The sequence below is a fragment of the Leopardus geoffroyi genome, chromosome A3 (assembly GCF_018350155.1).
Source record: "Leopardus geoffroyi isolate Oge1 chromosome A3, O.geoffroyi_Oge1_pat1.0, whole genome shotgun sequence".
NCBI lineage: Eukaryota > Metazoa > Chordata > Mammalia > Carnivora > Felidae > Leopardus > Leopardus geoffroyi.
Window position 1 is genome coordinate 26,126,796 of NC_059336.1, and position 17,959 is coordinate 26,144,754.

General features: G+C 49.4%; 1 protein-coding gene across 14 annotated transcripts in view; it reads right to left on the minus strand.

The window, feature by feature from the left end:
* DNMT3B (DNA methyltransferase 3 beta) overlaps positions 1 to 17,959 on the minus strand; it is a 41,681-nt gene that overhangs the window by 18,827 nt on the left and 4,895 nt on the right. For 3 of the 14 annotated variants that reach the window (XM_045444894.1, XM_045444902.1, XM_045444904.1), the window contains exons 1-7: positions 15,700 to 17,110; positions 7,448 to 7,610; positions 6,411 to 6,472; positions 4,538 to 4,645; positions 3,451 to 3,576; positions 2,583 to 2,792; positions 1,268 to 1,426 (exon numbers count right to left, since the gene is read on the minus strand). In XM_045444894.1, coding sequence (XP_045300850.1) covers positions 1,268 to 1,426; positions 2,583 to 2,792; positions 3,451 to 3,576; positions 4,538 to 4,645; positions 6,411 to 6,472; positions 7,448 to 7,610; positions 15,700 to 15,801 — 930 coding nt within the window. In that variant the 5' untranslated portion in view covers positions 15,802 to 17,110. Of the gene's footprint in view, positions 1 to 1,267; positions 1,427 to 2,582; positions 2,793 to 3,450; positions 3,577 to 4,537; positions 4,646 to 6,410; positions 6,473 to 7,447; positions 7,611 to 7,806; positions 8,007 to 11,047; positions 11,202 to 15,699; positions 17,112 to 17,959 lie in introns of those variants that run through there. The other 11 variants (XM_045444897.1, XM_045444896.1, XM_045444905.1 and 8 more) reach the window with 9 other exon arrangements.

Sequence of the window (17,959 nt, forward strand, 5' to 3'; positions counted from 1 at the left end):
CAAACAGAGTATCTATGTGTATTCTGCCTACCAGGGGGAGTCCAAATCCTCCTCATCCTGCCTATTGGGAATTTCAATGTGTTTATGGCAAATGATCCCAAGGAAGCCCAAATCGTGGGATAAAACAGAACCTCAACTTGATGCTGAATCACACAGATGTACTGAATGGCCCTCCATTACCACATCTGCCTCCATCCCAGCCCAGCTTGTTGTTGTTCCTCATCTAACCTCTGGACGTGCTGAAGGTTGGACTAATATTTTGAAAAGAGACCATCACAGGCAAAGTATTGCCTACACTATTCTCATCAAAACCTGAGATCTCATAGTGTGCTTTGGACAGGTAAGAAATCAAAAGTGGCTGATTCATGCCCAACACAGCTATTGTCCCACAGACTCTCATCAAGAAAGAACATAAAGTGGTTAATGTCAGCAACAACATAGGCGTCTGTGTGGCTCCGTCGGTTAAGCATCCGAGTTCCGCTCAGGTCGTGATCTCGCGGTTTGTGGGTTTGAGCCCGTGTCAAGTTCTGTGCTGACAGCTCAGAACCTGGAGCCTGCTTCAGAATCTGCATCTCCCTCTCTCTCTGCCCCTCCCCTGTTCCCACTCTATCTCTCTCTCAAAAATAAAATAAACATTAGATATATATATATATCAGCAACAAAAAGAACATAATCATGTTAATCATATCAAAATTAAATACATATATATAATCTATATATATAACATTAGATGATATATATATCATCAGCAACAAAAAGAACATAATCAACAAATTCTGAAGTCGGTACTCTGAGTTGAACTTTTTCAGAACTGTCACCAGGTGACCCTAGGCCCAGCCAGACATGCTCCTCCCCACATGCCTCCAGGGCTAAATGATGCTCAGAGGCAGAGACCACCCTTCCTGTCTCTTCTAAGCTTCTCCAAAGATCTTTGAGGGTGCTTACCCAAGTGGCCATTCCCAATTCCACAGGAATCCGTAAAAAGTAAAAAAGAGAGCACAAGTGGCCACAAGTGGATTCAGAGAACGTTCCAGCTTTTTGTCTCCTAGAAGAGCACACAGAGCTCTAAGCCCCATGAGACCCTAATTATGTGTTTATGCTAAGTAGCATATCCATTTTTATCCTTCCTAGACATACTGAGTCAAATAGCCTCATCCATCTGGAGAAAGCAATCACGGGCCTTTTATCGTAAAACATCAAGTGTACAAGGAAGGGAGGAAAACACTGCAGGTCTGTGGCCTGGGAGCCTGCCTTGCACTGGACTCACCTCGGAGAATTTGCCGTCACCGAACCACTGGACCCACCGCATGCCGGACATGGCCTGTCGCTTAGAGGTGGCCTTCCATGACACCACCATAGCAGGCCACCAGGAGAAGCCCTTGATCTTTCCCCACACAAGGTCCCCTATTCCAAACTCCTTCCCATCCTAGAAGGAAAAACCACAAGAAAGAATCCCAATGAGACAGATTGCCTGAGCCAAGGAAAAGTCCTGCCCACCCCACTGACCCCAATGGCCACTGCCTGAGGGACCAACCTGGGGCTCCCTCCAAAGTGCCCAGCATGGGGGCCCCTGGGAGCCTAGGTACAACCTCGGCCCAGGTCATGATCTCCATCTCCTGGTGATTTGGAGCCCCGCAGGCTCTCTGCTGTCAGCGTGGAGCCCACTTTAGATCCTCTGTCCCCCTCTCCCTGCCTCTTCCCCCATGCTCTCATGGGGTCTCTCTCAAAAATAAATATTAAAAAACAAGTGCCCAGCTGAGGGGTGCTTGATCTTGAGGCTATTTGAGTTTGAACCCCACATTGGGTGCAAGGATTACTTTTAAAAAATTAAAACTGAGTTTGAACCCCTTGAAAATAAGGGACCAGTTTGGTTATTTGATAGGAACATGGGATTATATTAGATTTACAGCATTTCACAAATACATTTAACCTAGTATCTAGGAATGAAAGTTGCCAACTGAAAACTCACAGAACATAACATTAGAGTAAATAATGACAATCCTTGGGTATTTCCACCACAGGCCATTACACAGGTTATTACAAAGGCATTGAAATGCAAAAAAAAAATATGGACGTTTGCACATAAAAAGCTTACCATAAAATGTGAGATGCCCATGAAAACAAGTTATGAAAATATACCTATAGTCTGATATACATAAGAAAAAAAGGTTATCTACATGATATATGCAGACACGTATGTATATATGCAGCAATGCTGGAGTGAAATAATTGAGCCCAACTGGTTAATTATGAACTCTACACTAGATGGGTTATAGACAAGAAAGTGAGACAACTCCAGTTCTTAATAAGTGAAAATGGCTGGTCTCCAATTGTACGTAAAACAGCACGAACAGAAGCATGTATAAACAGGGTACACTTATTTGGGGGTACAAATGTGATGTTCGGGAAATCAATTAGGTGTTTGAATTACGTCTGGCAGATAAGTAGGGTGAAGGAAGGACTGGTGCATATGGAAAAGAAATTCAAATATTAGAATAGATGTGGCAAAAAAAAGACGTGGGAGTAAGCTCCTCTGGGTGAGTGGCTGCCCTTCCCTACTACGTAGGCCTTCCCAGTGGTACCTGATACTCGGTGTTGTCGGCATCTGTCCCCTCCGCGTCCACCTGCGGGGACTCTAAGCTCTCCTGCTGGCTGTCCTGGGCCAGGCGGGCGTAGGGGGTACTGCTGCTCTGGGGCATCACATCATCATCTGTGAGGTCAATGGTGAGGTAGGGGCTGGCGGGGGACGGCCACGGTGTGCCTGCCAAGGATACTGTCCGCCGCCTCAGGGACTGTGGACAGAAGGACACAGATCTTGGGCCACAGCAAACCAGGCAGGTGACCGGAGACCGGTGGTCCCCCCAGTTGGATCCCGGGCAAGCCTGAAGCGTGAAGGTGTGAGTTGAGAACAGACACCACCAAGGACAGTTTTCCAGGAACGAGTGAGCACCCCTTGAGTGGTGGGAAAAAGCAACCTCCATCAGAACAGGGACAGAATCATGACAGATAGGACAAAGGCAGAGTAAGCATGAGTGATGTCTAGAGACTCCAGAGCCAAGCTCAGAGAGGGCCACTGGTTTCCTTAAATGCTTATTGTGTGCCCAGCCTTGCAACAGGAGTGGAGAATTGTTGTGACCACTGGGGTTGCCTCAAGACAGTCAGTGAAGAAATAGCGAGACAAAACAGTTCTGGAGTCAATGGAGTTGAACTCATTCCCAAGGAGGAGCAAGAACCCAGTCAACAGGGAATTCTCACATTCCACCAGGGTTCCATCCAGGATCAGGCCAGGAGAGAAGCTTACCCAGCACCCGGTAGCGAAAGGAAAGGCAAGACCCTGAAAAGGTGCTGAGTGTGAGGAACAGATATAGGTTAAACGCCGGCTGCTTTCAGTGGCACAGTGACAGAGGCGGATCTTCCACTTAAGAGACTGGGGGTGTCCGGGGAACCAACCCTGGTAGCTGAGAACTCCACGGGGGACTCATCCACGTGACTGCGGCCCTGCCGGCCTCGGGTGGAGCGTGGGGAGGGCCTGTGCCTCTCACGGCTGGAGGCATTGTTGTTATTTCGGGTTCGGACCTGGAAGCAAGAGAGGATAAGCAGGAGGCCTTTGGTGACTACAGGCATGGAGTTTCGGACTTGAGGGGTCGCCTCAAGTCCCCAGAAGTGAAGAGGTGGGGGGTAAGCAGGGAAGGACTCTGGGCTGAAAGGATCTCCCCCAGAAACTCCCCTGTTACTGGGGGAAGGGGTAGGGTGCCAGCAGGGCTGCCGATGGTCCACAGCAGATCCCGCACTGCCCGTCAGAGGCAACTGGCACCTGCAGATTGAATGGAAAATAACATCCAGTTTACCCCAAACCAAACATTTTGTCCCCCCAAAGCATTAGAGTGACTGTTGTCTTCTTCTGGAAGGTAGTGGGATCAAGCAGCTGGATGAGAAGCCCTTAGGCTCCTTTCTCAAAGTGGCATGAACTTGGGTGGTGCACTCCTGTATTCGAATCCTGCACGCAAGAATCAATGTTTAACCTTGGGTTAGTTACCAGATCCTTCTGTCCTCTGTAATGGGGATGACCTCCATCATACGCTGGGGGAGATTGTAAACTAGACCCGCCACGGTCCTCGAGCGTCAGCCTGTTCTCTAATGGGGTGGGAGGCCACTAGCAATGATCGCCTACCCGTTTCCACACCACACACTAAGTCACAGACTCCACTTACAGAAATGAGTCCCAGAGGGAATAGGCATTTGAGCCATTCACCTACAAACTAGCAGTCTCGGGCACTTGCAGCCAGGAGTGTCCGAAAAGAGCTGAAACACCTGAAACACTACCACGGGAGAGAAGAGCTTCACTGACTATCCGTGAGCCTTGCTGTCTGTCATTCTCCACTTTCAAAACATGTATTCACCTCTCTCTCCAAAGTTCTCTCTGGAGGATGCAAGACCATTTTTTGGTTTTGTGTGTGTGTGTGTGTGTGTGTGTGTGTGTGTTTATGCAGGCCTATGTCTGGTTGGAAGTGCCTGGGCTCGGAAGTGGGGGACTTACAGCTGGGCTTTCAGACCGAGTCCTGGTTTCACGGAAGAGTTTTGGCATCACTGGGGTGTCAGAGCCATCCCCGTCTTCCCCTTCGCCATCTCCATCACCCGTCAGATCCTTTATGAATGAAAGCATTATGAACTTTAAATGTTATCAAAAGGTGACATAACCCCAAACGGCTTAAGAATGAAAAGTCAATCATACTGAAAACAATACTGGCCCAAGTTACCTGGAAATATTTTCAAAATATTTTGTTCCAATAAGACATTACAGTGGCTTACCCTGGGGATCACAAATGCAAGACATGATCAAAAAAGAAAACCCCTGGGGCGCCTGGGTGGCTCGGTCGGTTGAGTGTCTGACTTCAGTTCAGGTCATGATCTCACGGTCCATGAGTTCAAGCCCCACGTCGGGCTCTGTGCTGACAGCTCAGAGCTTGGAGCCTGCTTCAGATTCTCCATCTCCCTCTCTCTCTCTCTGCCCCTCCCCCCTCTTCTCAAAAATAAATACACACTAAAAACACACACACACACACACACACACACACAAAACAGTGGAATCAGAAAATCTAAGACACAGTATGAATACAATCTGGATCTGTACCTTGGGGAGACTGATTTGGCTAGGACTAACAGGGAGAGCTGGTCAATTTGCATAATTAAGTGGGAGAAATCAAAGGCTCAAAGGAGATGCTTCTTGATACAAGGACCAGGAAGAAATGGCACCAATGAACCAATGAAGAACCCCTAGAACATGTCCCATGCTGCACAGCAAAACCCAAAAACCTGTGCACTGGTAAGCAGCCTGAGTTTTGGATGTAATAGTAAGAACTTGATTTTTTCACTTCACTTGCCAATTTTGAGGCCTTGAGTGAGTCCATTTCACTCTTTAAAACTGTAACAGTACTTTTCTTACAGCACAACAGGAATATAAAGAGAATCAAGCAACGCAGGCCTCACTCAAGGCCAGACTCAGAGGAAATGCTCAGGCCGGAGGTTCCATTTCCACTCCGGCTGATGGTCCACCAGAGCTAAAACAGGTGTCCTGAGCACGCAGTCCCAAATATCCACACAGCTCTTATGCTCATCCTCTGGGTGTCCACTGGTTGCCCTCCAGCAGAACAGAAGCCGTGCGAATGTGAATTTACACTTGTCCGTAACTTTGTCCCCAACGCTGGACACCAGCTCTTTCAAAAAAGTAACCAAGTTGGAAAAAAAAAAAACAAACCCAACTCTACTATGATTAAGAACAAGAAAGGCATAAATGATGTCGGGAATAAAAAAAAAAAATTATGGGAAGACTCTAAGGTGGAAAAAAAATTGATCAAGTAGAAACCTTGACTTTGCAGCAGCCGTTAAAAGACATTGCAATGATTGTTAGAAGTCCCCTAAGGCAAGTTCTTTCCAACGTGAGGGGAAAAAAATCCTTGAGGCCACATAACCCTGAGATCAAAACCAGACACAAATATATTCCAAGAAATAAAAAAAAAAAAAATCACACATCCACTTTATTCATGAATAGATGTGAAAGGAAATCAGATTGAAAACACACCACAAACAAGTTGGGCTCATTCCAGGAATAAAAGGAGCGATTTTACTACATTAAAACTTTATCAATGTAATTGGATCCTCTGGACTGGGAAAATGAGAATTTCAGAAATACGCTGGGAAGCATTTAGTAAAAAACTTTAAAATGGAGTAAAATTAATGTTTATGATTAAAAAAAAAAGACTTGGCACGTAGCAGAAAATGCCTTCATGCATGAGGTTGTTCAAAGCCCTCTGTGTGCTTAGCAGTTTTCAAATCCGTCACTCAACAAGTATTTACTGGATGCCACTCAAGGGAATTCCCGAATCCTGCACAAGGGACATGAGGACACATACCTGAGTATAACTTAGCAGACTGGAGACCTCCCTCTTGGACAGTCGTGAGCTTGATCTTCGGCCTGGAGAAAAGAACCCGTCTTGTCTTTTGTGGAAGGGCCAGCCTCTGGGCCGGGGGGCAGCCGTGTCTTCCCTCGCTGACCTGCTGTCCCCTGTAGTCTCCTCTCTAGGTTGGGGGCAGAGATCTCTCTAGACCCACTGGCATCCTCAGAGGGTTAACTGAGCCCCTCAGGATCTGATTTCCCTTCAATGTATTCATAAGGCAACAGGGCACAGGGCCAGGCACATAATAGGACCCAAAACAATGACTGAAGGTACTCGGCAGGAAAGGCATCAATTTCCTTCCAGAATTATGGCCACCAACTCCAAGTAATGAACAGTCCAGTGCCTGCCATATCGGCCACATTTCAAGTGCTCGCATGTGGCTAGTGGCTATTCTAGCGCACCACGCCGAAACAGAACACTTCACCCTCGTAGAGTGTTCTATTGGACAGCACAGCTCTAGAGGATTTCAACAACAGGATGGGACAATACAGGCATTTCCAAACCAGCTGGGTCAGGAAATCTCAGTGGGGTGGATCCCAGGTGATGTGATCCAGAACTGTGGAGGGGAGGGGCAGGGAGGGCAGGATGGCAAAGGAAGAAGCAAGCCTCAGATCCTCCCCCACATATGTGGCAAGTGTCTTCTTGCCACATAATCACCTGCAAGGGGAGAGGGGTCCCTCTGCAGAAGAGCCAAAGACCCCAGGCTATGCTGCAACCTCCCCCCCATCATGACTGGAAAAGGACAGGGGTCATCACCCCGGGGTTACCTCCTCAGAGTCCCAGCTGAGGGGAGAGGAGAAGGGGGGCAAGGGCTGTGGACAGGGATGAGAAACGGGCTGGGCTCTGCCTCCATCCATTTCTCTTTCCTGGGAGATGTGGCGGGGCTTGTCAGAGACCAGAGCCTCTCCCCACAACCTGCCTCGAGCCTGCTCGGAGGCTCATGTCCCAGCTGCAGGGCCTGTCCCACCCCTCCTCCCCGCTAGCCCGGCCACCTCTGATCTCCGGGGTGCTGATAGCCTCCAGGATGGGGGGTGAGGGCGCATCCTTGGAGTCAGAAGACTGGTCGCTGCAGCCCCCGTTAGTGATGATGGAGTCTTCCCTCCCGCTGGCGTCCTCCTCTCTGTTGAGTTGTCTGGTGTCTCCCTTCATTGTTTCCTGCAGGAGGGCCAGAATAGGTAGGGTAGCAGGGAAACAAGGGCACAAGGGGGCAGCACACCCCAAACCTCCCACCAGTGGCTCTACGTCCTCAGGCCAAGGGAGGCCCCTTGACATATTCTCCGGGTGATACTCCTACCCAAGGACCCCACCCAGGCTGCCCTCCCCACCCCACCCCGTAGCCTGTCCCCCTCACCAAACTCGGAGGCTCAGGACTTGGTTCCATGTGGCCAGGCGGCCCGAAGGCTCAGACACCAGCACCCAGGACAGAGGAGGGGGCTGGGCTGTGGTCTGAGGCTTAGGCTGTTCTGTGCAATTAGCCGGCCACTTCAAACAATGCCATTTAGGACCCGCCTGCCCGGGTCTGCCTGCAGCCAGCCTTGGTCCCCTCTGCCCCTGGCCCCCTCTCCCTGCCCAGCCTCCGCAGGGCCTCAGGAAGCCAGTGCATTATTTTCCCTCCTGACCCCTTTGTTTGCTCTCTCCCTTCCCCTCAATCTCCAGGTCCTCTTCCCACCCGCCCCCTCCTCCCCCACAGAACAGCTTCTCTCCTCTCCATGGCAGCACAAGCCCCGCCCCACCCCAACCTCAGGGGCCCATTGGTCTGCTGGCCTGTCGCTCACTCCCCTCCTCCCTCACCAGCTGGGGCTCAGAGTCCCAAGTTCCCAAGAAGGGAAAGGATGGAGGAGCACAGGCAAAGGACTGGGGCAGTTAACAAGGGGCATGCTCCCCATCTGCTCCAGCCTCACCCCACCTCTGGGCCTTTGTCTCCCCACTGCTGCCCGTCCTGGTAACTGCATCATCACCAGGCTATTCAGCTCAGACCAGCTCAGGCCAGGTCCTCGCTGAAGGTTTGAAGGGCTGTGCGACCTTCATCCTTGTCTTCAACAGATGTTGGCTGCAAGAGCGTGCACCTTTCATTTACGCCTATTAATGTGATTATAGGCCCATTTTATAGAAAAGGAAAACTGACACACAGACAGGATTAGTCTCCAAGGCCAAAAATCACATCTAAGAGGTAGGGCACCAAGGCAAAACTAGAACCTAGGTAGTAGATGAGGCCCCCAGACACCCATTCCATACTCTCCCCCAAACTACTCCAGAGGTATTTGCCACCACACCCTATTGCTCTGGACTGAAAAAGCTTCCTGAGCTCTTGGGAAAAGCTTCCTGAACAAAAGGCTGCTCATCAGCACTGAGCACTCCCCACCCCTGTGCCCCATCTTGGGGACTCACCGCACCGTACCGTACCAGATGACGCACACTAGCCTCCCAGGGTACCTTCTAGAAACATCCTCTAGGCTACAAGGCGGTGGACTGCAATAGTGATGTGGCACCACATCCACCAGGGGGCGATGTGGGGAGCGGTCTGAATTGGCCTGCAGCGCCCCCAGGTGGATGGGCGGTGTGCCCTGGGGTCCCGAAGCCATCCTCTGCACCTGTCCGTCCCCCAGGCCAGGGCATGGGGCAACTAGACCCCTGCTGTATTTCCCATAAGGCCCAGGGAGCAGCACCTCTGGAAATCACCTGGGAGCTGGTCAGAGCTGCAAAATCTCAGGTACTGGCCCTAGACCTCCTAAGTCAAGACCAACATGTTCGAAAGACCCCTGGGTGATTATGTGCAAGTTAGAGAAGCATTGTTCTGGTTCTAAATGTACACTGATCCATAGCACATGGTGGCATCTACCTACCCCACGTGGTCCAGGGTGTACAGGGCCACACTTCTTGGTCTGTTTTCTCTTGATACATGTTAAGGAACCTCACCAGCCCCACGGAAACAGGAATGGCTGACCTGGTCTGATCAGCTGCTCCTCACCCCCATTCACTGCCAAGCCCTGACCCGGAAGAACAGGTTGGCTGACCTACGGCCAGTTCCTGTGAGGCCAAGCTGCCAAAATCCGAGGAAAACTGCTGGAGTGTGGTTCCAAGTAATAATTAATTCCCAGCGTCTTACCCTTGGCCAAGCCAGTGAACTAAATAACCTAGGTAGCCTGACACCAGGAGGGTGTCTGCGTCATGGGGTGTAAGACACTAAAGGGTACACAGAAGCTTGGGGAGGGGGGGAGGGCAGTGAGGCCTTCCAGTCAGAAGCTGGTAACAAGCAGGTCAGAGGCTGAAATTGAGGGCCATTACTTCCCTCTCATCCAGGGCCCAAGATTCCCTCAGGCGGCCCTTTACTGTGTCAGTCAGGAGGCTCCCTCCTAGACAGGCCCAGGTGGAGCCTGCAGCCAGGAGCGGACAATGATTAACTACTTCGGGCCTTCCCCCAGGGCCTCAGCAGCGCCAACCTGTCCCCCAGTCTACCAAGCAGACATGTGAGCAGAGCACCCTTCCCGAAGCCGCATGCCAACATTCAGGAAAAATCTCCTGCCCCTATAAACTAGGCACATGAGGACTGGAGGAAGGTTCAGGGAAGGACACCAACCAGCTCTAAGTGTCCTCAGCTACCTGGGCTGGCCCGGGAAAGCTGTTTTAAGTTTATTTTTGAGAGAAAGAGACAGAGTGTGAACAGGAGAGGGGCAGAGCGAGAGGGAGGCACAGAATCGGAACCAGGCGCCAGGCTCTGAGCTGTCAGCACAGAGCCGGACGCGGGACTCGAACTCACGAACCGTGAGTTCATGACCTGAGCTGAAGTCAGAGGCTTAACTGACTGAGCCACCCAAGCACCCCAGCGGGGAAGCTATTTTAAAATACTCCCCCTCTCCCAATGTATAATTCGATTATGTGAGTTGCATCACCCCGGGTGTGCATTGACATGAACTTCCCTTGCTGTCTTACTGTCACAACACACACCAGCGTCCAGAACCTGCGCAGGCTGAAAGGTGCCCAGCTCAGTGCCTCTCCCTGACCAATTCTACACACCGGATGAATGAAGCACGCCTCCAGGCATGTGCTACAGCTGCCTCCTCAGCCTGGAAGCCCTCCCCATCTCTCTCTACCACATACCTCCCTGTTGTTCAGACTCCAAAACCACATCGTGACAGTCGGGAAGGCTTCTCCCAATACTCCTGCTCCAAAAAGTAATAACCTGGCTCTCCTCACACAAATGCTCCCACCTAAAGATACAGTAATTTTCTTTCAGCGTTTACTACCCTATATGCAACACCCTCTTCGGTGCTCTAGCTGCATCAACTCATTTAATCCTTCAATGTGGTGCATAGTATCCCTATTTTACAGATGGACAAACTGAGGCACAGATTAAGCAACAAAACACACACTTGTTAAGCAACATAATACACACGTGACCAGCGTGACTTGTTAACGTGCTCAAGTCCAGGAAAAGTTAGAGAAGAACACATAAACTTAACCACATGCTCTTGAGAACAGGAAGAAATTAGTACCAGAGACCGGCGTGTAACGAATGGTAGAGACAAATCACCGTCATCTCTTCCCACCACCTCTTGGATAATGTGGCCCCCAAGACAAGCCAAGTGCTTTACCTAGTGTGATCTTTCTAGCCTGGCTGGGTTACCACCCTGAAAGAGATGGCACCTTCCGGAGGGATTTTTCCAGAGTACTTGCTGTGCTAGCCGAACAACCGTGCCTTGCCACCCCACTGTTGTAACAGGGCCTAGGTCCCGACCGTAAAAGCTAAAGGTGGTACAAACCGCTCTCAGCCCCCACCAGACCCCGAGGCAGGTCCTGTTATCAACCTGCTTTGGACAGGCTCAGATGAATTAATTAAGTCACCCATCAAGGTGGCAATGCCAAGACTCATGCCTAGGCAGTCCAGGGCACGTGCCTGTAACTGCCGTGCCAAGACACGGCGGCCGAGAATTCTAGTTAGGGACACTGCCTCACCCATCCCAGAGACTGTGGGGAACTTTAGGGCTGAGGGACAGGACCCACCGTGATGCGTGGTGAACTCTGACCCTTTCCCAGAAGCTGGGGTCCAGCACATGATTTGGGGGCGGGCAGCAGCACAGGGTGGGCTCACCCGCAAGGTTCTCCCTGCAAGGCTCTGCCTCATTAGTGCAGGGTGCCTGTGTCCCAACTGAACCAGGTCAGACGTGTCCAAATGCAATGTGGCAGACGGAAGGGTGGGTGGCACCCCCAATTAGACTCAGGGAGGAGGCTCAGGGACTCGTCCCCCCACCCGACCCAGCTATAAGGCTGAGGAGTGATGTCATTCACTTCCTCCAGGCTGGCACCAGCAGCAGTCATTTCACAGCATCTTGTAAATGTTAATTGCATTAATTAAATGCACAATACAGGAAGGGGGGAGGATGGTGGACATGATGGAGAAGTAGGTAGAAGGCGGGGCCACTTGGGCATCCCTGCCCCACATGAGTCCCCCCAGGGGTTAGAGATCACGTGAAGTAAAAGGGAGGTTGAAAGATATTCCCATTCACCTTTTAAAGAAATTTCGTCTTCTCCACAGCCCCTGGGAGGGAAATCTAGACTCCTGTATCCTCCCCCTCAGCCGCCCAAGTCTTTCTTGGCTGCTTCCCTTGTCGGAGATAACAAAATAGTTGAGATGGAGTAATTACTATGTATCTCACCGAAAAAAGAGAGAGCTTACTCTTATGATGCCCCATTTTGCAGATGAGTAAACTGAAGCTCAGAGGTAACAGATGGGCAGATTCCTTGCCCAGACTTGCACAGCAGCTAAGTGACAGAGATTTAGACTTCACTCAGGAAGCCAGATCTCAAAGACATTTTAAAACCAATATGCTAAGTATAGTTACAAAAGTGAAACCTGGGTAGGGACACCTCACCCAGGTGAGCAGAGAGAAGGAGGGAAGTGGGAACAATAAGTACAACAGTAAGAGGCTGGAAACAGGCTGCCCACCTGGCTGGTGGCAGAGTATGAGGTCACAGAGTTCAAGGTCTTTACCTGACTTTTAGGAAATCTTTGCTAAATTCCAGAAATTACCAGATCCATGGAAAGCTGGAATGAAAAAGCCCTCAATGGCTTTCTCAAACCCCAGTTTTATCATTTGTGAAATGAGATGACCTCCCCTAACTCCCTGGGTGGTTGGTGCTAGGGACCCCCAACGTAGAGGATGAAACCTTGAGAAGAACCCGGGGCTTACACATTTCCGTGTGCCACCCTGCCAGACTTTCCAGCTCTGCCTCACAAAAGCATCCCTTCATCCTGGGGCATTCAGAAGGAATGTGGACAACTGCTCCGTGCCTCTAGGCCATGGCTGCAAGCGCCACTTTCATTGTACAATAAAAACTGATCTTTGGTATATTGATCAGAATTATTAAAGTAATTGATCCCAGCAGGGGTCAAATTAGACAAATGCAAAAAAAAAAAAAATGGCTATAGGAACATGTTCCTTGCAGTACTGCTCATATTAGCAAAATACTCACAAACATCTAGATGTTCTTCAGTGGATGGGAATTAAATTATATACCATTACCCTTATAGATAATTCACAGAAAAAGAAAAAACTGGGGCACCTGGCTGGCTCGGTCCGTGGAGTGTGTGACTTTTCAAATCAGGGTTGTGAGTTTGAGCCCCACTTTGGGTGTAGAAATTCCTTAAAAATAAAATCTTGAAATAAAGAGAGAAAACACAAGGAATATACAGAAAGATCTGCAAAGATAAGGCAACTTAAAGCGGAGTTTCGAGTCAAGCTTTTTACCCTACAAACAAACGCAGCCCCCTTCCCCGACAATTATTTGGGAAACCCTTGGAAGGGTGTGCAAATGTGGAACGGAAACCAATGGTTAACTCTGACAATGATGGGTGGGAAGCAAAGGAGCAAAGGATTCTGGGAGCTGCAGTGCTCGCTCCTATAGTCATGTGTCCCTTAGCAAAGCCAGAGTGGAAGAGCCCACTGCCCTCTCCCCTAAGGCGTAAGTGAAGACCAAATTTCTATAAAGCCACCACCTTGGGTCTGCCCCTCACAGTAGTCTGCTCCTGCTGCCACACAGCCAATGCCTTAAATCTCAACTGTCCTCTTATAGAGGCAATGGGGATAGAGTGAGCCTTTGAGATGGCAAACTGACAATACCTAAAAATGCCAAATGTTCCATATCCTGTTACACAGGACTCTTCTGCTGCAAATCAACCCAGCCCAAAGCTCTTACCAAGACCTGAGTGCAAGCATGGTGACTGCTGTCCCGTTTATCATAGCAAAAGCTCCAAACAAATGACTGCCTAAATCCCATGCAGCCATAGTGGGGGATGGTAGTGAGAGGCAATGAATGAGGGAATGACGGGAAGATGAAGCTTGTCAAGTGACAGTCTGTGCAACACAGTCTCAGTTAATACGCTAGCATATGCATTAAGCCATGTTCCTCCAGCATTTTGTTCTCTAACTGTAAAAAGTCAGGTCTCCTGGGAGGGTAGTTTGTGAGTGAACTACCACATCCTCATGTTACTTTTATAGTCAGATACTGTCCAAGAAACGTTTCTTTCTTTGAACATGGCCACTCAAGGGGCATCTGGATGGCTGAGTTGATTACATGTCTGACTTCAGCTCAGGTCATCATCTTGCAGTTCATGAGTTCAAGCACCAAGTCAGGCTCTGTGCTGACAGCTCACAGCCTGGAGCCTGCTTCCGGTTCTCTCTCTCTCTCTCTCTCTCTCTCTCTCTCTCTGCCCCTTCCCTGCTCGCCCTGTCTCTGTCTCTGTCTCTCAAAAATAAACATTAAAAAAAAGAAGAAAAGAAAATGGCCATACAAGGGGTGCCTGGGTGGCTCAGTAAGTTAAGCTTCTGGCTATTTCAGCTCAGGTCATGATCCTGGGGTCATAGGATCAAGCCCAGTATCGGGCTCCACACTGGGCAAAGAGCCAGCTTGGGATTTTCTCTCTCTCTCTCTCTCTCTCTCTCTCTCTCTCTCTCTCTCTCTCCCCATACCACCACCGCACCACTACTCTCCCTTGTTGTGCTCTCTCTCTCAAAAAAAAAACTCTAATGAAAATGGCCATTCAAGTTTAAACAATCTAAATTTACTTGTGTATGGTATGAGGTAGGGATCTCATTTTTCCCTATAAGGAAAGCCAAACACACATAATGACAAGCATGTCCCAACTCCTCTTCTTTTATAAAGTTCCCCCCATGTATGTAGGATGTTTCTGGACTGACTTTTCCCTTTGGCATTTATCTCTTGCCACCCCTTTTAATCATCACAGCTTTACTAATAAGCGCTCCTATGCTAGGGCAAGCCTGCCAACCTTACCGAAAATTTTTGCCAGTTTTCTCCCTATAGGTCTTGCACATCCCTTAGTTTACATTTTCTTATTTCTGGTTCCCTCTTCTAGTTAGTCCCCAGGGGATTTTTCTAGGGAGCTTAGCTCTGCACACAAATAAATTTACACAGCATTTCTAGTTGATTCAACATGGGAGGACTTACAGATTACTGCTACCATAAGCAGAAAGTCCTAATATTTATATGTGTGTGTGTTGTGTGTATGTATGTATGTATGTATTCTTTTAGAATTTTTGAAGACAAAATTTTGGGAGCACCTGGCTGGCTCAGTCAGAAGAGTATGTGCCTCCTGATTTCAGGGTTGTGAATTTGAGCCCCATGTTTGGTGTAGAGATGACTTAAAGATGGTCAAAAGGTACAAATAAATCCCTGGGAAGTAATATACAGCACGGCAACTAAAATATTACATTGTATGTTTGAAAGTTGCTAAGACAGCAAACCTTAAAAGTTCTCTGCACAAGAAAAAAAGTATAGAGGCGCCTGGGTGGCTCAGTCAAGCCTCCCACTTCAGCTCGGGTCATGATCTCGTGGTTCACTAGTTCAAGCCCCCATAGGCCTCTGCGCTGACACTCGGAGCCTGGAGCCTGCCTCAGATTCTGTGTCTCCCTCGCTCTCGGCCCCTCCCCCACTCCCGCTCTGCCTCTCTCTCTCAAAAATAAACATTAAAAGAAATTTTAGGAGTGCCTGGGTGGCTCAGTCAGTTGAGCAACTGACCTCAGCTCAAGTTATCATCTCAGGGTTCATGAGCTCAAGCCCCGTGTCCGGCTCTGTGCTCTCAGCTCAGAGCTAGCTTTGGATCCTCTGTCTCCCTCTCTGCCCCTCCTGTGCAGGCACTGCTTGCTCTCTGACAAAAATAAACATTAGAAAAAAAAAAAAAGCCTATGTCCCACATAAACCACTTTTTTCAAAAACTAGCTACAATTACCTGGTATGGGCAAGGGTCTGCCAGTCTCAACAGTGGTGAAGCAGGCCTGCAGGCAAAGAGCGGGCTGTAGCGGGCACTCCTGAGTATCTTAACCCGACACATCTGTGCATCCTGCCAGTTCTGTGGGTCCAAGCCAGGTGGAGACAAAGGTCTCAAAGAAATGCAACAGCATTGCCATCCACATTCTACTCCCTGCTAGCTGTGTGGCCTTAGGTAATGGTGACAATCAAGCTTAATATTGAGCAATCACTCTGTCCGGTGCTTACACAGAACTTCCCAAGACAGATCAGCACGCTGGCAAAGGCCACTCTCCTACAAGCATCAGACAGGAGCTCCCCCGGACTTCAGGAGCCATGCTCGGCACTGAGAAGCACAGGCAGACAACGGCCAACAGCCCATCCTCACGGAGCCCACAGCTGGTTCAGGAGAGGGTGGTAGGACAAAGCCAGGTGGTGGAGGAGACAATAACAAGGTTGGTTCACCCCAAAATCTACACTGCTCTCCCAATATAATTAAGACCCTTTTACAAGAGCACAACAGGACAGGTTTTGCCCACATCTCTATGCAGATTTGCTCAGTTTTCCAAACCCTTCCACCCAGTGTCGCACACTGCCTCTTGCATAACCCAGAACGACCCAGAAGATCTTTGTCACAGCACCTGCCTGTTCAGGCTTCTAGCCTAGTTAATACTCCGTTTCTCACCACATCCCGGGTGAGCCAGCTTCCTTCTGCTTCTTTCTGCTCCTCTCTCCTCTAGATTCTAGTGCTGCAGCCACAAAACTCAGGCAGAGCAATGCTTCAGTCAAGCCGAACAGCGCACATTCATGGAGTCAGGGGCCCAGCACTGTGCTGGCTGCTGGGAACACCAACTGACCGAGAAAGCATCGTCCCTTCTCCTAGAGCTGGAAGCCTGGATTCCAGCCCCAGCTGTGGCCCAAGTGTGTCCACTTCCAACAGCAAACAAATGCTGCTTAGGAATAGACCCAATTAGCCTCAGAAGATGGGACTGCAGGGTGGAAGGTAAAGAAATATTTTGGTATCCCCCTGGGTCAACCTGTTCTGTAGGCCATGCTCCTCCTCCAGCCAGAGGCTTACACAGGATCCCTGAGACTGAGAACCACATTCTCTGCAGCCAGGCCTGTGCCTCTCAGGCAGGACACTAGGAGATCCCTCTCCTCTGGTGACAGACCCAAGGGCAGAGAATATCGTTCCTATTTGGGGAGACCCATAGGGATGTGCAAGTCATTGTCCCACAGAGAAATAAACGCTCCGGTTCAAGTCTCAGATGACTTTTGTCCTTCTCAATCATGAAGATCAAGCTCAAAACTTAAATATTAAAAATGAAAACTGTAGGAGCACCTGGGTGGCTCAGTCGGTTGAGCACCTGGCTTCTGCTCAGGTCATGATCTTGCGTTTCTGGAGTTCAAGCCCCACACTGGGCTCGCTGCTGTCAGCAGAGTCCGCTTCAGATCCTCTGTCTCCCTCTCTCTCGGCCTCTTCCCCGCCTGCACTCTCACAAAGGAGAAAAGAGGAGAGGAGAGAAGAGAAGAGAAAAGGGGTGCCTGGGTGGCTCAGTGGGTTAAGTGTCCAACTTCTGCTCAGGTCATGATCTTGTAGTGAGTTGGAGTCCCGGGTCGGGCTCTGTGCTGACAGCTCAGATCCTAGAGCCTACTTTGGATTCTGTGTCTCCCTCTCTCTGTCCCTCCTCTGCTTGCTCTGTCTCTGCCTCTCACTCAAAAATAATAAACATTAAAAAAAAAAAGCCTTTAAAAAAAAAGAAAAGAAAAAGTAAACAGAAAAAAACCCTCAGAAATAAATATTGGAATGAGCACTAAACAGAGAACAATACTCTCAGGGAGATAAAAGATGGATGAGGACTCCATTACACATGGAATTTCTAGGACAAGAACACTTCAAAACAAAAGACAAAAGTTAAAATATTAGGGGTTGGAAGCTGAGGACCATCTCCCAAAAAGCAGAACACAAGAACAAATGGTCAAAGAAAATTCCACCAGGCCAGGAGACTTAAGAGTTATAGAATGAGAGGAGAAAAAAAAACTAGGGAGGTGATGATCCAAGAAGTGTATTCTCTCAACCTTAGGAGCCCCCAGCCACCTTGGGCCTCTTCCCATCCCACACCTGCTCAGCATCCACCTGCCCCCAATCCCACACCTGCTCAGCATCCACCTGCCCCCAAAAGGAAATGTATTGGTTAAGAACCTTTATCCACTGACAACTGTTTACTCTCCCACCCATCAAT